Source organism: Armigeres subalbatus, chromosome 2, assembly GCF_024139115.2.
Source record: "Armigeres subalbatus isolate Guangzhou_Male chromosome 2, GZ_Asu_2, whole genome shotgun sequence".
NCBI lineage: Eukaryota > Metazoa > Arthropoda > Insecta > Diptera > Culicidae > Armigeres > Armigeres subalbatus.
Window position 1 is genome coordinate 331099576 of NC_085140.1, and position 25411 is coordinate 331124986.

Consider the following 25411-nt stretch of genomic DNA (forward strand, 5'->3'; position numbering starts at 1 on the left):
TCCAATAATATTGCGGTTAACCATGCACTGGAACGTCGACTTGATGCCATCCCAAATCTGAAGCAGGCATATACTGCACTCATATCGGTGTACTTGCAACCCAACCACATGCGAGAATCAACGACGTCAAAGATTGTTTCCCACCTTACTACCTTCCACATCATGGCGTGGAGAAGGCTGCTAGTACTACAACGAAATTAGAGGAGGGCTCAACGTCTGCTGCCGAACTGATTTTGGTGTGTCACTAAACCACACGCTTTTGATAGGACCAGTCGTACAGAATGACTTGTGCGCAATATCGCTTCGCTTCGTATGCGTCAATCAATACGCCATTGTCACCGATGCTAAAAAAAATGTATCGTTAGATCAACCGACTTCCCTCTTCAACGTATCCTCTGGCGGAATTCTAGTCGTGAGCAGCTGAAAACACAAGGTGCCTTCTAAAGTTATCTACACAAGGATCCAACGATTTTCCTCAAGCTGTAGAAATATTAGACAATAACTTCTGTATAGACGACATCCTCACCGGAGTCGAAGACGAGGACGATGGCGCTCAACTATGTACCCAACTTCGAAACCTACTGAAGTCAGCTGGGTTTAGCTTACGTAAGTGGGCATCCAACTCCAATGCCATTCTGTCAGCCATACCATCCGAGCTACGCTTGATCCGTGCTCTGGACACACCGTCTAGGGTAACTGTCCTATTTTGGACCCCTAGAGGAAGTGCATCTAGATATATGCTTATATCTATTGAAATACAGGTTCGATATGGGCGAAAATGACACCATTCCAAAGATGAAAGTCTTATTTATGAAATAGAAATTCGAAATGAGCTTCAGTCATTGATAAATCAGTCAAATTTGCCATTTTCTGAAATGAAAATATTCTAAGTTTTGGACAGTACAACATGTTTTGGACCTCAAAATGTACACATTTTGGACACCCCAATTTAGTCTCTTTAAAGTCGAATTTCTAATTTACCCTGGTAAATTGAGTCGAAGCCAAATCTTATCTTTCGATTGGCATGCATCAATGAGAAGATTCCTGCGTTTTAAATTCACAATTTAGACAAAAACTTATTGTGTACGTTCTGAAATTTTCAGTGATGTATACTTTTAAGCGTAACGCATTGTAACGCTCGCCTTCTTGAACAAACTAATTTCCTCGAAATTTCATCTAAATATCGCATTTTCGCACGGGAAACCAGTGAAATAGATGCTGAACAATGTTAATTTCCTGAATCCAAAGGGGGGAATTAGCAGCGGCATTGTTTTTAGTTCAGAAATCAGAAAAATGTCGCCAAAAGGGTCCAAAATGTGTAGGGGTCCAAATCAAGTTGGTTACTCTATTGACAGGACCGGATTTAGCCGGAAGGGGGCCGACGGTATGTGGGGGCCCCAAAATGTACAAAAAAGGTTGGTTTTGGTACATAAGATTTGTGGGGGCCCGGGGCCACGGCACCCCGCCCCCCCCCCATAAATCCGGCCCTGCCTATTAAGCATATTTCATCAAAAGCTGCATTTTTTAAGCTCTAAAAGTCTGAAGACGACTTTTTCGAGAAATCTAAAACAAAAAAAAATGGATCAAAAATGCTATTTTTTGGTACACCCTAATCCAATTAGGTAAAATTGCTCTGAGTCAGCCAACTTAAGAGCTACAGAAAAAGTTTTTTTTAGCAAAATTGATTGGAATAAGCTGCGCTACAACTTTGTAAAACAAACATGTCAAAATTCCCAAAAATAAAAAAAAAATATTTTCTATTTTTTTTATATGATGGGCCACCCTATTTTTTGGTAGCACCATAATGATGGCCTTACTATTTCGAACAATTTTGTAGAACAACAGTTTTTTCTAAAAAATATAGTTTTGGCGTAAAATGCATCTTTCCGCGAAAATCTGTATCGTGGAGCATAGTGCAATGTCTTATGCAACGTACACACCAGTCAAGCAGTTTGACGAACATTGACTCCGCCCCCAAGAAAACACTTCGGTTGCTGCTTTGTTTGAACGTGATGTGAAGTTGTTCAAACAACCATTTGACAGTTGGCGCTCAGTTGGAAAAAATTAAAATGGATTGATTTTGGTTTGAGTTGTCGGGGCGGAGTCAAGGTTCGCCGAACATGTTTGAGCATTTGTAGTGAAGTTGCACAAACCCCCATATATTTTTGATGGTTGGTGCTCAAGTTGGCGCTTCGGTCGTTCGTGTGTGATATTGTTGGTCGAATAAATTGATTGTTCGTGCCGCTGTTGGTAAAACTTGATGGATGTTTGAACATACGAGAGGTGGAGTCAATGTTGGTCAAACTGCTTGACCGTGTATACGTTCCATTACGAAACATTGTTTAATGAAACATGCTCGCAAGATGGTGGTAGAGGAGTTGGGCGATGGATTTTCCAGAAAAATGTTCAAGCTGTTACGTCTGTTTGTCTGGTGGGCTGGTTTAATTAGTATTAAAGAAAAGTGTTCGTTATTCTATCTATCCCACCGCGTTGAAGTGTGTTACGAACTCCGGAACCGCCAAAGTGCTCCGCGCCAACAGAGGCTAAAGTGTAAATCAAGATTGTTTTTCGCGAGCTACCAATGATCATTCAACCAACGATCTTCCAAGGGTTGCGATCCACAGTTTGGGAACATAGTCATACCATAGAACAGATGGCATAGGCGTAACTAGCGTCCCGGTCTAGGGTGGGAGGCAGGTGGCATGGCCCCAGCTGGTTAGAGATAATTTTTTATAGGCTTCCAAGTTTATTTTTATGGTTTTGCTGTTCATTTGTCATGTTGTTAACATCAATCAATGTGCGAACAATTAAACTGAATTTTAGTAATGGTGTGATTGAATCAATACGTGTCTATTTGTATGTGTATCTCGTTTTATTGTCTCAGTCGATTCTTTGGCTTATTTAAGGTCAACTTTCCCAAAGAACCCATATTTTTTTAAGCCTCTATTTTTAAAATCAAAAACAAAAACGGGCCTGAAAAATTCACCCGATGTTCGTTCAAAAACAGCACTTTTTCAATTTTTGTTTTAAATTTTAAAACCACTTAGAGAACCCATATTTTTCTTTGAAAAAGTTGATCTTAAATAAGCCAAAGAATCGATTGAGCGAATAAAAATTGTTGACGGTAAAGGTCAATTATAGATAAATGCGTGGTGCAGACTGCGGATTCTTAATCGCGATGTCCTTTAATTGTATCTAGGGCAAACGACCTATTATGGAGGGGTTAAGCACCGTGTCAAAACAAAACTGATTTCAAAAATTCTTTAAAAATTACCTGTTGGTCTTTTTCACGTTGCAGTAGTCGAATAGGTTGCTCGTTAACTATAGTTTCGTAAATATTACGTCAATTGTGCTTAACTTATGTTGTTTTGTTTTTATCACAATAAAAACAAACTACCGCAATAATAGGACGCAGTTGCCTATCGTTGCGACATTTTTTCAAGGTCAGTCCTATTGTTGCGGTATTGCATGTAATTCTTATGGAGATTGATACCACAACAATAGGACTTTAACACTACCGCAATAATAGGCTCCAAGGATTCAAATTTTAATTGAAAATGTTGATATTTCTTAATTTTGAACGGAATTTTGTCAAACAAAAGCTGTTTATTCGACTAGTTTTAGCGTATCCACAATTGTTTTTAATGCTATTCTATCCAGAATGGACTATTTTAACACTACCGCAACATTAGGACAAACCACAGCTACAGGACGTTTTACCCTAGTTGAAGTGTATTTATTTTTGCCTTTCTCGTGCAACCAAGTTGTATCGAAAGACTATAGGAACTTTTTATAGAAGGCCCGGAGACCCATAGTATTATACACCGATCGACTCAGCTCGACGACCCGAGGTGATGTCTGTTTGTGTGTTTGTGTGTATGTGTGTATGTGTACAAATTTTGTAGACACACTTTTTTGAACTTAGCATTGCCCGAACTTTGCATTCGACGGGGAATGCGGTCCCATTGAAAATTGGCCCAATCGGACATTGCATTTCGGAATTAATTAACAATCATTGTTTATTCCTAATACTAAAGACACACTGGTGGTATAAGTACCATGGTACAAGAATCTTGAAATGAGTACCGTACCGATTATTGTCTTTATCAAACATAGTCTTGGAATAATTTTCTTGTCCTCTAGTACCTGTGTACAAGTACCACAGGTGTGTCCTTAGTAAAAGCGTCCCCCTTGGAAAAAAATGTCAACATCGATTTTTTTCAAAAATGGTGGCAATACATCGTAATTAATGGAAAAACATGCAAAATGACAGAAAAAAGTTCTTTTTTGACCTTATGTGATTTTTTCAATACATGTTGCGATGCACGAGAAAGGGGGTTAGGGACAAAAGGTCGAAAGACAAAAGGTCGAAAGGACAAAAGGTCGAAAGACAAAAGGTCGAAGGGACAAAAGGTCGAAGGGACAAAAGGTCGAAAAGGACAAAAGGTCGAAAGGGACAAAAGGTCGAAAGCAACGAAAGATAAAAAGAACAATCTATTTTAACGCTAGATATTCATAATATTGTTTCATAGTAATTACTCCTTCTTTGAAAATTGCTCATTCTTCAACTTTGGTTAATGACATGAGTGTGTTATTTCTGCTTGAAGTTATACACGCAAAAAAATGTTGCGGTTGAAACTACCATTCCGAGAGTTAATTTAAGAATCCGCACCGACGATTTTCAGCAGACAACAAACCCGTTTGATTTTACCATGCGCGCAGTAAAAATCAACTGTGGTCGTGGTGGAATGTTGTTACATGAACTGAATCAGTGGTGAATTTGTCCGAATGCATGGTTAATTTAACTGAAAATTTGTGGTTGTTTTAAAAACATGGCGTAGTCTACAAAATAGTAATTGTTACCATGGATTTTTTTTTTCTGTGTATGCATTTCACAAATTCCTTTGGAACACACCCAACTTGTTATCAACTTGTTCTTGATCGACCTTTTGTGACTTTCGAGCTTTTGTCCTTTCGACCTTCTGTCCCATTCGACCTTTTGTTTTTCGACCTTTTGCCCATTCGACCTATTGTCTTTAGACCTTTTGTCATTTCGACCTCTTGTCATAGATTCCAGCTTTGCAGTTTGAGGATATTTTTATTTATGTTTATATGATATGCGGAATGTTTATATGATATGCGGACCCGTTTGCGGAAGTAAAATTCCGACAAGCGGTGGTAATCCTGCAGGGACACCGTTCTGGGAAAAACCTCTTAGAAGGTCACGTCTCCACGCTCATCAATGAGCATTAATAAAAACAAGAGGAAGGGGGAGTCTCTGAATTCTCCACTTCCTTCAAAGAAACAAGGTTTCAAGACCGTCCTGCCCAAGCGCGGAAAAAATAGAAGGAAGCTGGAGACTTCAGATATTCCTTCTAAATCTTATGTTGACATTGTTTCTCCTCCTATCGAACTGAGCAATCAGTTCGATTTGATTAATGATGAAATTGAGCAAATCGAATCTACCTTTAGCCCAGGTGATTCGATTCATGCGAAGAAACAAAGGATTCCGCCAATTGTGGTATCTGTTGGCTTTCGGAATGAAATCTTGAGTAACCTTCAGGGGATCAAGGTTTCATTTCAGATTGCTAGGAAGGGTGACTGCCGCGTTTTGCCGGGATCCTTTGACGATCGCAAACGTCTTCTTCAGTATTTAACTGAGAAGCGCCATAAATTCTTCAAATACGACGACAAAACTGAGCGATTGTTCAAAGTCGTCTTGAAAGGTTTCCCCAGTGATGACAAATCACTGGATGAGATTAAAATTTCTCACTTACTTGGATTTTCACCAGTCCAAGTAATTAAGATGAAAAGAAATCCCACCCTGGTACTTCCCAGAGGGGCATTTCTCAAGAATTTTATTTAGTTCATTTTAACAAAAGTGAACTAAATAATATGAAAAGTTTGGAAAATGGAAAAGTCCTGTATTATGTCTCATGTCCGTGTTACATGGGAACATTTCCGCCGGCCTGGGGGAAATTTCCAAAACCCCACCCAGTGCCGTAAGTGCCAAAAGTGGGGTCATGGAACCAAACATTGTCACATGGATGCTAAATGCATGATTTGTGGTGGAACCTCTCACGCCAAGGACGCATGTCCTGTGAGAGAAGATTCCAATAAATTTAAGTGCGCAAATTGTGGGGCAATCATAAATCCAATTTCTGGGAATGCCCTTCACGCAAAAAGTTTTGAATTCCCGTGCAAAATTGATGACGGGAAATTCCAATCGGATCCCAGATTCAACGGGTAGAAATTTTTCAAACGTTCAAATTTCGAAACCGGTTACCGGTCGAGCAATTCATACCCACCACAATTCACAAACAAATTTTGCCGCTCGTCAACGGGTAGCAAGCACTTCAGTAAATTCCAGTTTTTCCAATGTACCTACGTATGCAAACATCACTGCTGGTAGACAAAATTTCTCTTCTCAAAATGAGGTTTATACCCATGTCCCAACGGAAAATAATGGTCATGTTGCCGATGCAGGTAGCATGACTGCTTCCGATTTTGATTTTTAACTGAACAATTGCATCACATGATTGATGCAATGTGGGGCAACAGGGACTATGTCCAAGGGCTTGACGATCCCTCCCCAGGCCATCTGCGAGTTGTGGCGCCTGCCTAGGATGTGGTGGGGTTTGACAGTGGGCCCTGTTAAACCTCTATAAAAAGCTTCATGTATCCGCAAGTAGGCTCCGCCAAAGCGACCGTGTGCCGCTCAAAGCGCACAAGCCCAAGTCCTGGTGTTAGGTGGGACGCTAAACAGCCCTGACACGACGGCCCTCCGACGAGACAGGAGGTTTGCGCAGGCCCAATAAGCCGCCTTTAAAAACAACTATTACGAACGACATAGAAGATAATACGACTCGATACAATCGGCAACGACCTAGGCGACGAATAAAGGATCACGATTGGAAGCTTGGAACATGGAACTGCAAGTCGCTAGGCTTCGCAGGTTGCGATAGGATAATCTACGATGAATTACATCCCCGCAACTTCGATGTCGTAGCGCTGCAGGAAATCTGCTGGACAGGACAGAAAGTGTGGAAAAGCGGGCATCGAGCGGCTACCTTCTACCAAAGCTGTGGCACCACCAACGAGCTGGGAACCGGCTTCATAGTGCTGGGAAAGATGCGCCAACGCGTGATTGGGTGGCAGCCAATCAACGCAAGGATGTGCAAGCTGAGGATAAAAGGCCGTTTCTTCAACTATAGCATCATCAACGTGCACTGCCCACACGAAGGGAGATCCGACGACGAGAAAGAAGCGTTCTATGCGCAGCTGGAGCAGACATACGATGGATGCCCACTGCGGGACGTCAAAATCGTCATCGGTGACATGAACGCTCAGGTAGGAAGGGAGGAAATGTATAGACCGGTCATCGGACCGGATAGTCTGCATACCGTATCGAACGACAACGGCCAACGATGCATAAACTTTGCAGCCTCCCGCGGAATGGTAGTCCGAAGCACTTTCTTCCCCGTAAGAATATCCACAAGGCCACATGGAAATCACCTAATCAAGTAACGGAAAACCAAATCGACCACGTTCTAATCGACGGTAAATTCTTCTCCGACATCACGAACGTACGCACTTACCGCAGTGCGAATATTGAATCCGACCACTACCTCGTCGCAGTATGTCTGCGCTCAAAACTCTCGACGGTGATCAACACGCGTCGGAGTCGTCCGCCGCGGCTTAACATTGGGCGGCTACAAGACGGTAGACTAGCCCAAGACTACGCGCAGCAGCTGGAAGTGGCACTCCCAACGGAAGAGCAGCTAGGCGCAGCATCTCTTGAAGATGGCTGGAGAGATATTCGATCCGCCATTGGAAGCACCGCAACCGCTGCACTAGGCACGGTGGCTCCGGATCAGAGAAACGACTGGTATGACGGCGAATGTGAGCAGTTAGTTGAGGAGAAGAATGCAGCATGGGCGAGATTGCTGCAACACCGCACGAGGGCGAACGAGGCACGATACAAACGGGCGCGGAACAGACAAAACTCGATTTTCCGGAGGAAAAAGCGCCAGCAGGAAGATCGAGACCGTGAAGAGACGGAGGAACTGTACCGCGCTAATAACGCACGAAAGTTCTATGAGAAGTTGAACCGTTCACGTAAGGGCCACGTGCCACAGCCCGATATGTGTAAGGACATAAACGGAAACCTTCTTACGAACGAGCGTGAGGTGATCCAAAGGTGGCGGCAGCACTACGAAGAGCACCTGAATGGCGATATGGCAGACAACGGTAGCGGTATGGTAACGAACCTAGGAGCACGCGCGCAGGACATGCGACTTCCGGCTCCGAATCTCCAAGAAATCCAGGAGGAGATCGACCGGCTGAAAAACAACAAAGCCCCTGGAGTTGACCAACTACCAGGAGAGCTGTTTAAACACGGTGGTGAAGCACTGGCTAGAGCGCTGCACTGGGTGATTACCAAGGTTTGGGAGGATGAGGTTCTGCCGCAGGAGTGGATGGAAGGTGTCGTGTGTCCCATCTACAAAAAGGGCGATAAGCTGGATTGTAGCAACTACCGCGCAATCACATTGCTGAACGCCGCCTACAAGGTACTCTCCCAAATTCTATGCCGTCGACTAACACCAATTGCAAGAGAGTTCGTGGGGCAGTACCAGGCGGGATTTATGGGTGAACGCTCTACCACAGACCAGATGTTCGCCATACGTCAGGTATTGCAGAAATGCCGCGAATACAACGTGCCCACACATCATCTATTTATCGACTTCAAAGCCGCATATGATACAATCGATCGGGACCAGCTATGGCAGCTAATGCACGAAAACGGGTTTCCGGATAAACTGATACGGTTGATCAAGGCGACGATGGATCGGGTGATGGGCGTAGTTCGAGTTTCAGGGGCATTCTCGAGTCCCTTCGAAACCCGTAGAGGGTTACGGCAAGGTGATGGTCTTTCGTGTCTGCTATTCAACATCGCTTTGGAGGGAGTAATACGAAGGGCAGGGATTGACACGAGTGGTACGATTTTCACGAAGTCCGTCCAGTTATTTGGTTTCGCCGACGACATTGATATCATGCCACGTAACTTTGAGAGGATGGAGGAAGCCTACATCAGACTGAAAAGCCAAGCTAAACGGATTGGACTAGTCATCAACACGTCGAAGACGAAGTACATGATAGGAAGAGGCTCAAGAGAGGTCAATGTGAGCCACCCACCACGAGTTTGTATCGGTGGTGACGAAATCGAGGTGGTTGAAGAATTCGTGTACTTGGGCTCACTGGTGACCGCCGATAACGATACCAGCAGAGAAATTCGGAGACGCATAGTGGCTGGAAATCGTACGTATTTTGGACTCCGCAAGACGCTCCGATCGAATAGAGTTCGCCGCCGTACCAAACTGACTATCTACAAAACGCTTATAAGACCGGTAGTTCTCTACGGACACGAGACCTGGACGATGCTCGTGGAGGACCAACTCGCACTGGGAGTTTTCGAAAGGAAAGTGTTGCGTACCATCTATGGTGGGTTGCAGATGGCGGACGGTACGTGGAGGAGGCGAATGAACCACGAGTTGCATCAGCTGTTGGGAGAACCATCCATCGTTCACACCGCGAAAATCGGAAGACTGCGGTGGGCCGGGCACGTAGCCAGAATGTCGGACAGTAATCCGGTGAAAATGGTTCTCGACAACGATCCGACGGGAACAAGAAGGCGAGGTGCACAGCGGGCAAGGTGGATCGATCAGGTGGAGGACGACTTGCGGACCCTCCGCAGACTGCGTGGTTGGCGAAGTGCAGCCATGAACCGAGCTGAATGGAGAAGTCTTTTATGTGCAGCACAGGCCACTCCGGCCTTAGTCTGACGATAAATAAATAAATTGATGCAATGTTCAAAGCAAATACCATTCCTGAAGCTGTTCAGGTTGGTATAAAGTACTCACAAAAAATATTATCAGAATCCGTTTCAATGGATCCAAATAATTGTGTGAAAGTTCTAAATTGGAATGCCCGCTCTCTAAAGGATAAGGGAGATGAATTATTGAACTTCCTAACAGTTCATAATGTGCATATTGCCATTATAACAGAAACTTATTTAAAACCAGGAGTCTATATTAAAAGAGTTCCAAATTATTTTATCTACAGAAATGATCGTCTTGACAGCGCCTGTGGTGGGGTCGCCATCGTCATTAATAGACGTATCAAACATAAATTATTTTCTTCGTTTGAAACCAAAGTTTTTGAAACCTTGGGAGTTTCTGTTGAAACAAATTTTGGACAATTTTCCTTCATTGCAGCCTACTTGCCTTTTCAATGCAATGGGCAGCAAAAGAATTTGTTGAAAGCTGATCTTCAAATTCTGACTCGCAACAAATCAAAATTCTTCGTAATTGGTGACTTCAATGCCAAACACCGTTCAATTTTATTTGAAGATTGTTCTGCGGGATATTATACTATTCAATATCCCAATGGCCCTACTTGTTTTTCTTCCAGTCGAAATCCTTCTACAATTGATTTAGTTTTAACGGATTCAAGTCAGCTGTGTGGCCAATTGGTAACTCATGCTGACTTTGACTCTGATCACCTTCCTGTGACATTTGAAATCTCACAAGAAGCCATTTATAATCCAATCAGCTCTACTTTTAATTATCATAGAGCTGATTGGGATTTCATATAAAACGTTTATCTATAGGAATTTTGATGTTGATATTCCTCTCGATACCAAAAGTGATATTGATAATGCTCTCGTATCTTTGACAAATTTAATTGTCGAAGCCAGAGGCATTGCAATTCCGAAATGTGAAGTTAAATTCAACTCCATTATTATTGACGACGATCTTCAGCTACTGATCCGTCTTAAAAATGTGAGAAGAAGGCAATACCAAAGAACTCGCAATCCCGCGTTGAAAGTTATTTGGCGAGATTTGCAAAATGAAATTAAAAAACTTGGTAGGGTTTGGGTCACCGTGAACTTTTATATCGTTAATTTGTTGATATTTTTCGGTGAAAACTAAACACACACTTTGCATAATTTTGCATAACGTTTCGGCCTACTGCTTTTCAGCCATCATCAGATCTAAAATTTATTGAAACATGGTTAACAATTTTCATTTAAAAATACAAAGTACAATTTTCTTCACCCACTTGCAATTGATCAAACGTTCACCACCAGTGTGGTTTTCAAACTAAAAACCCCCCTAAATTTCTGCATCCCACACGATGTTCTGCTTGACGTCACCCATCTTCTCTTCGTGTTGTATGTGTTCTGAGTGATCGTATTTTGCACACTAGGCCATTGTATGCAGAATTAATTCCACCACATTCACGCTGCATGTTGACGGTTCTGTCGTCACCAATTAGCTTGATATGGAAAGCCTCTGCTATTAGTCTGCTCTCCTGGTTTTCGATCCTCTCTAGAATTTCGGTTTTGTTGAAGTTAAAGTTATGTCCTTCTTCCAGGAAATGTTGTGTTAGACCCGTTTTTGCCTCCTTTTCTTCATGTTGTTCTGGTGTTCGTTGAGTCTTGTGTCCAGCATTCTCTTCAACTCTTCAGCAAAACCGAAATTCTAGAGAGGATCGAAAACCAGGAGAACAGACTAATAGCAGAGTCTTTCCATATCAAGCTAATTGGTGACGACAGAACCGTCAACATGCAGCGTGAATGTGGTGGAATTATTTCTGCATACAATGGCCTAGTGTGCAACATACGATCACTCAGAACACATACAACACGAAGAGAAGATGGGTGACGTCAAGCAGAACATCGTGGGATGCAGAAATTTAGGGGGTTTTAGTTTGAAACCACACTGGTGGTGAACGTTTGATCAATTGCAAGTGGGTGAAGAAAATTGTACTTTGTATTTTTAAATGAAAATTGTTAACCATGTTTCAATAAATTTTAGATCTGATGATGGCTGAAAAGCAGTAGGCCGAAACGTTATGCAAAATTATGCAAAGTGTGTGTTTAGTTTTCACCGAAAAATATCAACAAATTAACGATATAAGAAATTAAAAAACGTTTCGCTATTCTGAGAAATACCAACTTTGAGAATAATGTCTCGAAGTTGGATCCCAGTTCGAAACCCTTTGAAATTAACAAAAATTCTTAAAAACCTCAAAAGCCAATTCCAGCGCTTAAAGAGGGAAATAAAGTTTTATTAACAAATGGCGAAAAGGCTCAAAAACTTGCTCAGCAGTTCGAGAGTGCCCATAATTTTAGTCTAGGTCTCACTAGTCCAATTGAGGATCAGGTTACACGGAGCTTCGAAGACATTCTCAATCAAGAGAATGTTTTGACCCTTCGTTGGGAACTAATTTGGATGAAGTGAGATCTATTACTAGAACATTTAAAAATATGAAAGCCCCGGGTGATGATGGTATTTTCTACATACTTATCAAAAAACTTCCTGAGAGCTCTTTATCCTTTTTGGTTAATTTATTTAACAAATGTTTTCAATCGGCATACTTTCCAGATAAATGGAAAAACGCCAAAGTTGTTCCAATTTTGAAACCGGACAAAAATCCAGCTGAGGCTTCTAGTTATCGCCCAATCAGTTTGCTTTCTTCAATAAGCAAACTGTTTGAAAAGATTATTTTAAATAGAATGATGGTTCATATTAATGACAATTCAATTTTTGCTGATGAGCAATTTGGTTTTCGCCATGGGCATTCAACCACCCATCAGTTATTAAGAGTAACGAATTTAATTCGGCTCAACAAATCTGAAGGATATTCGACTGGAGTTGCTCTTCTTGATATAGAGAAAGCATTTGACAGTGTTTGGCATGAAGGTTTGATTGTAAAATTGATGAATTTTAATTTTCCTCTGTACATCATTAAACTGATCCAAAATTATTTATCAGATCGCTCACTGCAGGTAAACTACCTATCAGAATACTAAATCTGATAGATTACCTGTAAGGGCTGGTGTCCCCCAAGGCAGCATACTGGGGCCCATATTGTATAACATTTTTACTTCTGACTTACCTGATTTACCACCAGGGTGTCAAAAATTTGTGTGCAGATGACACAGGTCTCCCAACCAAAGGGCGTAGCCTTCGTGTCATTTGTAGTAGATTGCAAAAAAGTTTGGATATTTTCTCCACTTACTTGCAAAAATGGAAAATTTCTCCGAATGCTTCAAAAACTCAGCTTATAATTTTCTCACATAAGCCGAGGATCTTATTTGAAAGTTTATAGCAGACATATTGTCACTATGAATGGGGTTCCAATTAATTGGGCTAACGAAGCTAAATATTCAGGACTTCTGTTAGATCAAAAATTAACTTTCAAAAATCACATTGAAATCATTCAAGCCAAATGTAACAACAGTGTTTATATCCACTTGTAAATAAAAAATCAAAACTGTGACATAAGAACGAATTTTTACAAACAAAGTTTTAGACCAGCCATGTTGTATGATGTGCCAATATGGACTTGTTACTGCAATACCAGAAAGAAGGCACTTCAGAGGATTCAAAATAAAATTTTGAAAATGATTCTGAAGTTGCCTCCGTGGTATAGTACCAATGAACTTCATAGAATTTCTAATATTGAGACATTGCAACAAATGTCCAACAAAATAATTTCCAATTTTAGACAAAAATCGTTGCAATCTTCTATTGCAACGATTAACTCCTTGTACCCTTAGTATAAAATAGGTTAAGTTTAGTTTAAGTTGAAAACATTGTAATTCCTACATGGTTCAATTCAACCAGAGGAAAAAAAAAAACTGCCAGAGGCAATTGAAATGTATTAATAATAACTAAAAAGTAACATAGCAAATAAGGATGATAGTGTTAAGAAAACACGGAACACCTTGTCTAAGAGATGAATGCATGTATTAGATAATTAGCAAATAAAATTAAAAAAAAAAAGATTATTTGTTGATATTATGAAATAAATAATAAGGAAATTTAAATGCAATCTCCATTATTGTGACTGTTTTATAAGTGATCTTAATGTTTTCATACTAAAGAATTGGGGTTTCGCAAAATGTCAAACACTACTGAGCGTACCAAATTTTTGTGAGATTTTTGTCAATTATTTCTTTGTTTTTTTTATTCTGGAAATATTCAAAGCATTTTAAAAAAAATTGTCCGATTAATCCGAGCTTACATCAGTTTTTAATTGGAACTACAATATTCTGTGAGAAATTCTTGTAAGTTTTCGTTAGGGTTAAACATTTCTGTGATTACGCATACTTAGTGGAAATTCGGAAGGACCCTAAAATGAACAAATCACAAACCAAACAAATGGAATCATTCGACTATTCTTTTTTTAATTGGAGTGATTTTTTTAAAATTATTTTTTAAGTTCATCACTCATCATTTAACTAGTCTATAAAATAACTACACTTCCTTATTCCACAACTTTGTATCTGTTCAGATCTACGTTCTCCGATCTTGACAGTAAGGCTAAGACAGCTATATCTGTAAAGGGGCCGAGTTTTGTTGAACAACGAAAACATTTAATTGCATATTAATCGGCAACTCGGCCGTACGAAAACCATTTTTTTGTTAAATATCTTGGTGCATACACACAGCACATATTTCGAAATGGACAAATTTATATTAAATTTGCGAAAAAGAATCCACGTGTCTTGGAGGGACTCGACTAGTAGGAGGTTGAGGGTTCGAGTCCCTCCAAGACACGTGGATTCTTTTTCGCCAATTTCATATCAATTTGTCCATTTCGAAACATGTGCTGGGCATATGCACAGCCAAGATGTTTAACAAAAAAAAACGAAAACATATCATTTGGACTTGTAGGGACATTCCACAAAAAAAAAACTTTATAGAAATTTGAGCAACAGTTTTACGGTATATACTTAAATAATATCCAAATGATTCTAATTATATTTTGGAAAGATTTACAAAAGAAATATTGTTTGAACTCCCATTGGTTGGATTTAGAGCATACAACCATGGGGGCTAAGAATACGTTTAGACAGTCATGATTATTGTTTATCGAGTTCTGTTCCAGCTTCGTTCAAATCTAATCGTAGTTAGTAGGAAGTTAGAATGTCTGATTCTTCAAACAATCTGGTTTTGCAAAAACCAACACTTAGGCTTTGGTCCGATTCGTAAATCAAAATCGAATTAAACTTAAAAGTGACAGTTCAAAAATTTCCAAATAACCCTGCTCGCAGAGCAAGATTACTTTTGACAGATATTAAATCATTTTTGATAGATGTTTTGTTGGTCTTGCTGGGTAGCACCAGCCATTCTTATGAGCGGGGGATTCCATAATTTCCGAACTGTCACTTTATGTTTAATTCGATTTTAATTCGCGAATCGGACCAAAGCTTAATGGCAATATTTTGCAAAGATAAGTTCGATACTTTGCCGAAAATTGATCAAAGAAAGCATACGATGCAATGAGGAAATTATTCGCAACGAAAAATAAGCACTGGATAGTCGCCCAAGAAAAACATATCTACAGAAACTAAGCTAGGTACTTCGATATTTTTGAAAATTTTGCCGCCAAGTGGTGGATTCTGGGGGTGAATGCTTTGATAGCACGTGCTAATTGTACTGCGGATAAATTTTACATATCTATGAGAGCCTTGAAAAATGATCTGGGACTCTTGTGCGAATCGATGCAGTATGTTATTACCATAATCCTGGGTAGGGCAATGCTTTAACTGCCCCACTCTGGGACATTCATGTGTAGGGCTTGTCTTAAGGCCCGGCGTCACCATATAAAACCTCACCAAGTTTCTGGAAGTTTAATACACATTTGAAGATTATATTTTATCCGGCCAAGTTATTGGCATTTTACTGAAGTGTTGTTTAGCCGAATAGTCAGCTGGTGGTTCATTCTTTGCCGCCAGACGCCGTTCTTTTGTACACCGCCAAAGGTAGTCATAAGCACGCGTAAAACCTCGAGTGCGACTAGTGGTTCAGGTTTTCTTGAAACACACGTCTGTGTATACTAGGTATATAAAAATTAAATGGTCTGTGTTCGAATTCGCATAACTCTAAAACGGCAGGGTGGATTTTCTTCATCCTTTAGCAGATTCGTTTGTTACAGTTTCCGAAGACGTGTTTATATGATATTTCCTGATGCGAAAATTACAAGTAAAGTTACTCAACTCGTGAAAAATAAAATTAAGATGTGTATAGACATTTCGCATGGGCAGTTCACAACGCGTATTTTCGGCTACTGTGCAGGACAACGTCTGCCGGGTCAACTAAATATAGTTGTCAATAAATGTGCATAATATTTCTCCCTTCTTATGCTGCGTGGCGTTATGCGTTGTGATGTCCGTGAGTTTCACCAACTTTCCCCTTTTGCATAAGGATGTGAGAGCCGACCGCTCAGGTAGAATGCCTGATGCTGATATGCATACTTGCTAGCTACGAGTAACGGTTCTCACTTCCTTCTCGATACTTAAATAAATAATCAGCTGTTTGCTTCGACAAGCATACATTGGAGCTACATGTCAAAATCTGAGCGCCTTTGAAAGAGTATTCATCGAGTATCTGTGGCGAGAGATCTATAAATGCTTCTATGTCGTAGCTATGACTTTTTACCAAAATCAAAACATGTAGTCACCCACCAGGCTGCAAAGATTTTTGCCAGTTTGAATACTTTCCGCGCAATTTTTTTTCGCTTTCTTCCAAGTTTATTCTATCTTTTTAGTATTATACGCACATGATTTGTTTGCTTTAATGCTTAAGAATAAGTGCTCATTTTTAGGTGGTCATTTTCAAAAAAGTTTAAAATTTTCCTTTAAATGGCGCTAAATATTCCGCGAACCCAATGGAAGTCTATTTTTAAATAAGATTCACCCATCACAATCAAAACAAAACGTTGGACAGCCATCACATACTCGATCACGAGTGCGTGATAGACGTGTGAGGAATATGCAGAGCGTCCGGTAAGGGTACATCCAATTTAATTTATCAGAATTACTGTAATAAACTTTGTTTTTAGGTTACTGATTCTGTATCACTTGCTGTTAGTTCCTGTGGTGGTGCAAGGATCATTCATGGAATACATATGGCCTTCACAGCAAAATGGTGAGTAGGTATTAGCATTGGTTTTTTTTCGAACATGTTCTAACGTGATGAATTATGCTAACTCATTACATAGATATCTGTGAATTTTACTTATTCTAAACAGCAGAACTGTTTGGAAATTATTTGACAGATTTGTCATTCTTTAGCTGTAGTAAAACTTATCGAAAATTTGTTAAATTCTTTGACTACCTACCTATTCGGTGCTGGAAATCTGTAAAATAATACAAAAGTTTTAGATTCTTTTTAAGTTTGTACAAACATTTATTTATTTTAGGTGACTCGAGCACGGCAGTGGATACATTCCCCGCCGTTCCCTATGAGCTTTCCGAGAGTGACGAATCTTTCCTACGAGAAGCGTCCAAATGGATTGGAACCAACCTTTCAAAACTAGATCATTGTCATCATCGGGTGATTCTGAAATTGAAGAGTTCCTGCGAAAGGTTGAATGCCGAACAGATAGGCAAATTGGCAGTTATGCTACTAAATTGTCAGTCTGATTCGGAAGGCCGCAGAATCTACCACTGCACGGAGCAAATGTCCCTAAAGGACTGCACCACGGAAATGGATCCCGATACGTGGAATGCGTACCACTTGGTGACAAACCGGGCCAAGGCTGTTTGCGCGAGCGTTCGTCACGACCAGTTCCGAGGGCTTACGGAACTCACGGTCAACAAACTGATGAACACGGCCCACGAGCAGATAGAGATGATGGGGCAACTGGCGGAGAATCAAAAGGAACTGCATAGTGTCACGCAGGAAGCGATCGACGAAATGTCGGTCAACAACGACAGGATCATCAGTCAACAGGGCGATATCATGCGGCTGTCCGAAACACATCGCGCCAAAGTCGAGTCAAACTTTAGGGATCTCGTCAGAGAGAAAGCTTTGATACGTTCAGGCCAACAGGAGGTTGCCACGCTCCTTACTGACCTTCGAAGCCGCATTGACGAAAGTATCAAGCAGCTGGAGACGCAATCGAAGCGGAGTAAATTGAATCACGCTTCCTTACTAACCGACATGGAACAGTTGCAAAAAAGTGCAGCAACGATCGCCGGTAAGATAGACGAAACAAGCACACATTTTGCCTCGCATCACCAAGCGGCCGAAGAGCAGTACAAGTACACTCTAAGTCAACTCGAAAAAATAAACAACACCGTCGCAAACATGTTGGACATGATCGGAGCCCTTCAGAAAGACTTTGATCATAAGCTGGCATGGATCACGGAGAAAGTCGGCGGAAGTGACTACATTCTGAAGAAAATGAACACCATCATCATCCATTTTTGCTACATAATTTTCGGAATGATCTGCTTATCCTTTGTCGGGGCAGACAAATTCATCCGGGTGTTCTTTATTCTGGCAGTACCTGGAAACTTGCTGGGGAATCTACTCGATCTTATCCAATCGGATGTCATCCAACTTAGCGTCATTCTGGGCAGTTTCATTGCCGCGGATTTAATATGCCGGCTAGGACTGAAGTTCTATCCTAGAATTCGTGCATGGCGCGATCAACTATCAATGAACCGTGATCAACCTGACACGGCTGCAAGAGGGCAACGAGAACCATCGCTGGTACCGGCACGATCGCGGCTAAACGTGCCGCTCCGGCCGGAACCCACCGTTGTCTATGAGGAGGATGAGGAAGAGGAGAACGAAGAAAATCAGGAGGAAACCAACGATGCCACTTCCTATTTGAATTCTTTGCGCTCGCGGTTTTCAAGGGAACGATCGATGACCCCTTCGGTGTCCAATGGTGGACCGGTACGGAGGAGCATGACCAGAGAGGGCAGCGAAGATCGGCAGCAGTGTACGGCGAGGACGATACGGGGAGACCAGTGTAGAGGAATAGCTTTAGCGGGAAGGGATTTCTGTCGAGTTCACGATCAAAGGGGTTTGTAGACGGGTTTGCAGGCGGAAGGTGGAGTTTGTATTTGGTATAGTTTTTTTGAGATGATTAGTTAATAGAATGAGTTGGCATTTAGGTTTAGATTGATTATATTTTTAATGTGCTTAAGTTAGATGGTCCCTCGCTTTCTAATCAGTTCATTAATTGATAGCTGTATAATTATAACGAATTTAGAAGCCATTGAATTTACCTGATATAATGACAATATTTTGTTATTTCTACTTACTGGAAGAAAATATGTATTATAAGATATTTTTAAGTTGTTTTTATAAACATTTGATTGTGAATAAAATAATTGGTTTTAATTTTATAATGTTCGTATCATTGCTGCATCTATGAAAAGCATATCTTAAATGTTCTCCTCAAATGGGTCATCATTAGTCATAACAAAAGGTGCTTGCAAACTTGTCGGTATAAAAGGTAAGCTGACGTACAGATTGGGATATACACCCTTAAGCCCCAAACGCAATACAACGGAACGGCGACGGAAACGGCAAATTTGACAGAAAATATATGGGCTAAATGTCAAATTTTCCGTTTCCGTCGCCGTTCCGTTGTATTGCGTTTGGGGCTTTATTCTTGTTTACGTACGAACGTGCTTTCGAACGAAAGCTGATACGCATTCTCGTTTACGCCAGCAAAATCAAATGGGGAAACGATTCGAACGAACTGCATCCGTTCGAAAGTTTTGTTCGTCCGTAAACAATAATATGGGTGATAGATAGCGCAGTAGCGTGTGGTTGACCGGGTTGGCATTCTTCAAAAATTTCGTTATAGGAAATATAATAGTCAATCTATTCTCAAATTCAGTTATATCAAATTATCCAGATTCAAGTTTTTATCGGACGATTCTTTCGGGGAATACATCCATTTTGCGACCCTTTCGGGACGGATGGGTAATATATGCCCAGCGTTTTAGATTGGCTGTGTAAAATCACAGAAAAGAGCTCGCTTTCTTCAGCAATGCTGTTCATCAAGATGTTGGTTTTACAGGAAAAATATCGGAGGTCAAGTGTGACTATACCCTGAAGACCCAGATATCCGATACCTTGGAAAGATTTCGCTTCTGATAGCATGCAATCGAATCTGAAACATTTGAGTCCTTCGCCGCATTGTTTGATAATTTTGAACACCCTATGAGTATAAGTCATTTTGAACGTCAAGCCATCAATTTTCAGGAATACGAGATGCTCAAGGTTCTCCAAAACGTCCTCGAGTTCATCCCGCGGTATCTACCAGATTAACCAAGACTTCTGCAATGTCCTCCTCATCATCGGCTTATACCCTGTACGGTTCAAAAAGCATATGTGCACTATGTAAACTGAATATTCTTGAATACGAGGTACCGTCAACTGGGGGGAAGATGATCATTTTTAAGACAAAACATGCAATAACAATGTGTGTTTACATTTTAAATCGAAACAAATATTTTCAAAACATGTACTGCTATAGGTTGCAATAATCAACAACTTTAGTTTTCTGAAATGCGTTCGCATTTATTAAAATAAATTAAATTATCACGCATTTTTTGAATAATCTGGTTTGGGGTGAAGTTGATCAAGACAGCTCTACTAAAACCATTATGACCTAGTAGTCAAAATACACTAGGTTATCTGTATGAATGTTGAATTTAATACGTAAAGAAGTCTAAGAAATCAATATTTGAAACAAAAATAGCGTCATTTATGACTATCTCTCTCTTTCTTCCACAAAATACATTTTCATGATTATAATCGAAAAACTCGGATTTCTACCTAGCGGTAACATTACTTGACAGGAAAATATTGTTTACTACCGTTTCTTAAAAAAATTTGGCACTTTTGACTGACACATCAAATGATCATCTTTACCTCAATGATCATCTTCCCCCCAGTTGACGGTACTCCAAAACATTCTCTAGTTCAGCCAACGTTATCTACCAGATCAACCAAAGCTTTTGGAATGTCACCATCGTGGGTATATACCCAATCCGGTTCAATAAGCATATGCGTCCTTCTTCTTCTTCGTTGGCATTACATCCCCACTGGGACATTGCCGCCTCGCAGCTTAGTGTTCATTAAGCACTTCCACAGTTATTACTGCGAGATTTCTAAGCCAAGTTACCATTTCTGCATTCGTATATCATGAGGCTAACACGATGATAGTTTTATGCCCAGGAAAGTCTAGACAATTTATAACCCGAAAATTTCCTAGACCGGACCGGGAATCGAACCCAGCCACCCTCAGCATGGTCTTGCTTTGTAGCCGCGCATCTTACCGCACGGCTAAGGAGGGCATATGCGCCCTATGTTAACTGAATTTTCTTAAATACGAGATGCTCAAGGTAGTCCAAAATATTCTCGAGTTCAGCCAACCAAGGCTTTAGCAATGTCTTCATTATCACCATATACCCAATCCGGTTCAATACTGAATCCGCACCATAACTGAATATTCTTGAATACGAGATGTTCAAGATGTTCAAAAACGTTCTCGAGTTCAGCCCACGGTGTCTACCAGAACAACCAAGTCTTTGGCAATATCCTCATAATATGTATATACCCCATTCGGTTCAGAAAGCATATGCGCCCTATGTAACTAAATGAATACGAGATGTTCAAGGTACTTCAAAACATTCTCGAGGTCAGCCCACGGTATCTACCAGATCAACTACGGCTTTTGCATTGTTCGCATCATCGTCATATACCCAATTCGGATCAAAAAGCATATGTGCACCATGCAAACTGAATTTTCTTGGATACGAGATGTTCAAGATACTCCAAAACTTTCTTGAGTTGAGCCCACGTTATGTACCAGATCAACCAAGGATTTTGGAATGTCTCCATGATTGAAATATACTCAATGCGGTGCAATACGCATATGCGCATCATGTCAACTGAATTTTCTTGAATACGAGATGCTCAAGGTACTCCAAATATTCTCGATTTCAGTCCACGATATCTACCAGATCAACCAAGTCTTTGGCAATATCCTCATTATCGTCATATACCCAAACTGGTTCAAAAAGCATATGCGCACCATGCAAACTGAATTTTTTTGAATAAGAGATGCTCAAGGTACTCCGAAACATTCTCGAATTCAGCCCATCTATCAGATCAACCAAGTCTTTGGCAATATCCTTATAATCTGAATATACCCAATTCAGTTTAACTAGCATATGCGCATGATGTAAAACGGGATGTTCGTGGTACTCCATCCATTTTCGAGTTCAGTTGAAGGTATCTACCAGAACAAGCAGGTCTTTTGAAATGTCCCCTTCATCAAATTTACACCCAATTCGGTTCAATAAGCATATGATTTAAATTTCACACCTGAGAAGTTATCTATTGATAATTCCAATCATTATCATATATGAGAACGATTCAGCACAACTCTGCTCAGAACATCGACTCAAGAAGGATCCACTGAAGCTAGTGAAATAAATGAGTAAAATCCTATCGGCTCAATCGTCCTGTTGCACGGATACATTGTTCTGGACTTGGTTAATCGGGTGGATCATATGTTTTAAACTCTAAGACCTAATGGAGAACCGAAAAGGACTGTAGTAGTTTGCAAGTGAAATTAATGCAATTCTTTTGGCTCACTAGATTTGTTTAGATGTTTAGCGATGCACGGATACATCATTCAAGACTTGGTTGATCGGATATATCACATGTTCCTAACTCTAGGATAGTTTGGAGAACCTTAAATGGCCTGTAGTTGCTTGTAAAAGTAATGTGCGCAACCCCTAGCAACGATGCACGGTTACATTGTTATTGACTTGGTTGATCGGATAGATCATATGATGTTATAAACCCCAAAAAGTTTTTGAGAATTAAAAAGGCCTGTAGTAGCTGGTAAAAGTAATTAGTAAAATCCTATCGGCTCAATGGACCTGCTGGGATATTTAGCGCTGATCGGATACATCTTGCAGGACTTGGTTGATCGGGAAAATCACGTTTTCTGAATTTCAGGACGTTTTGGAGAACCTGAAATAGTTTACGTTTATTCAAAACTCGATTAATTTATGTATTATGAACACATGAATATTTTTGGACATATATCTCGTTTTAGGACATTATGTTTCTAGACATATTTTCTGATGCACTCGAGGATATGTACTCCAGAACAGTTTGAACGGCCTTTTTAGTTCTTTCTATACTAGTTTTGGCAGGATTTAGTGAAAAAACCCAAAAATTGGATGTCAAATCTCCGTAAAAAAGTCGTCCGGAAAGGGTTAAGTGATATGCGGACGTATAATGATAAGGAGTTTATGTGATTTTGAGATCAATTCATTCAGTTTATGCAGACAAACTATATTATGTCCGAAAAATGATCATAATGTGCAAGGGTAGGGTGACCATATGAAAATTTTCGAAAATCGAAGCGAAAAAGGAGGACATTTGGTTGGAAAAGGAGGACATAGAAAACAAGATATCGAATTTAAAACTTTGTTTAACATTACATTGATATTTTTTTTCTTCTTCTTTTTTTTTTGTGGTGGTTACAATGGCAGCTGTCCCTTGCTATTAATCTACACTGTACCCCGCCCATATTGGCTTATATGAGCCTCCCGTTTTTCATCATCACACAGACGTTCCTAAGCGATGTTGCTCATGTGGTCACTGTTATGAGCCGTGTTGATGAAAACAAGGATTTGTATAACAGCCCACCCCCATCATTATAAGCACTTAGTATTGTCAAACTACCATCACTAACATCAATATCACTCTTTTCTTCTTCTTTACCTTTACAAAACTATATAAGTTTTTCTGCCACTACGAATCATTTCACTCAGTATAAGCAATGAAATCACGCATCATATTTACCTACTATCATTACGTTAATCTTAACATAGTCATCATGATCATTAAAAATTATTGCGGTCACTATCACCGTATCGTTCTTTCTTCACATTCACAACTCCTCCACTATCTTTACTCCCTTAAGCAGGAAACCAGCCTCAGAAACGAGTCACCGAAAAATAACCAAACGGTCAAAACTAAATATAATTCCGTTCAACCTTTCCAAATTCACGTCACGATTTATACTATGTTTACCCTAGGGCCTTGTAACATGTTATTCGGCTATCTTGATGAGCTTTCTTTTGTCGATAATTTGAATAACATGTTATTCAGGCCGTAGTGCAAACATAGTATTAATAAGAATATAAGTCACTGCTCACGATTTTGTTGAACATATATTGCATTCGTGTGCTTAATGATGAGTCGATTCACTTAATGTAGACCCATGACTGCCAACACCATCTAACACCGCTGCATCAATTTTTACATCAACTATATGGACTATATTTGCACTTCTCAGTAACCATCCTAACCAACACTTCAGCATAATTTTCCACCTATTTCCTAAGTCAATTTTTAGGTTATTGTTTTGATATAATATACACACACACTCACAGAAACATATATACATTTTTTTCACAAATGGTTATCATTTACAAAGTAAACTATTATGATATATACATTTAGGCAATGGTATAAAAATATGATAAAGTTTAAGTTATTTGCACTTACTTCTTTTTATTTACTTACCACTTATTAGCTTTAATAAGTGTTTACCGTTCCAGATTCTTTCGATTCCTGACGATATTAGTAGGAACATGCTGCATTTGGTGTTGGATCGGAGTCTTGTTAATTTGAAGCTCCATCATAATTTATTATAGTTGAGATCGGGTTAGATAGTGAGGAAAATAATGAAAAGAATGGATATTAGTAAATGTCATTTTATTATTTATGAGGTTCTTTTAAATGAAATTCTCCAATTATTGTAGTGTTATGTTTAATATCAGTCGGATTTAATTAAGTAACTTGTTTTTTTTTTTTCTAATTTCAGTTAGAGATTTATATAATAAGTGATTAATTTGGTTACAGCATAGCTGGGCCTTTCGACTATAATATCGATTTATTGAATAATTTTTCCTCAATGTGGTCCACGTTGTATTGTAACTGATCTAGCAGGAAATAATGAGCACTCCATTTTATAACTTATTTTTAAATAAACGTTGACTACGATAAAATTATGAGAAGTCTCTTCTAAAGTAACTCTCTAGTACAGGATGCTAGACTTGGATAAGCTAAATAGTATCTTCAAAACTATGTTGCATAGGACATTAAACTACGTAGCCAATGTTGAATACATTCAAATGAATTATAGATTGTTGTGAAAGGAGGTGTCTGTATCGACTACCTATTTTGACATTATTCAGTTACAACACAATAGGAGGCTAAGCACAATTGACTGACTATTAAAAGGCTCTTTATTCAATAAATTCAGTCGAATTGTACCACACCTCCCTTAGCTTCTATCCGCGACATGTAGCACGCACCCTGTCGGTCATTGAGGAAACCGAATAGTAGTATACGAACTTACAATTCAATTTCCAAAATCTATACCACTTTCTTCATGTGTAATACACATTGTGTATTCAAATAGTTTCCAACCCCCAGTTCGTAGACTCCTACCAGCACAGATTACAATTCTCCTAAAATATATCAATACTTGT

The 25411-nt window shown here is 39.9% G+C and overlaps 3 protein-coding genes across 3 annotated transcripts in view; all 3 read left to right on the forward strand.

Moving 5' to 3' along the window:
• Positions 1–25411, forward strand: part of LOC134212754 (zinc finger protein 431-like) — a 115614-nt gene that overhangs the window by 87822 nt on the left and 2381 nt on the right. The window lies entirely within an intron of this gene.
• Positions 1–25411, forward strand: part of LOC134212756 (zinc finger protein 431-like) — a 69950-nt gene that overhangs the window by 37390 nt on the left and 7149 nt on the right. The window lies entirely within an intron of this gene.
• LOC134216926 (protein brambleberry-like) lies at positions 16475–19222 on the forward strand. The gene is made up of 3 exons (XM_062695688.1): positions 16475–16861; positions 16918–17003; positions 17278–19222. The coding sequence occupies exons 1-3, from the start codon at positions 16848–16850 to the stop codon at positions 18900–18902; spliced, it is 1725 nt and encodes a 574-aa protein (XP_062551672.1). The 5' UTR covers positions 16475–16847; the 3' UTR covers positions 18903–19222.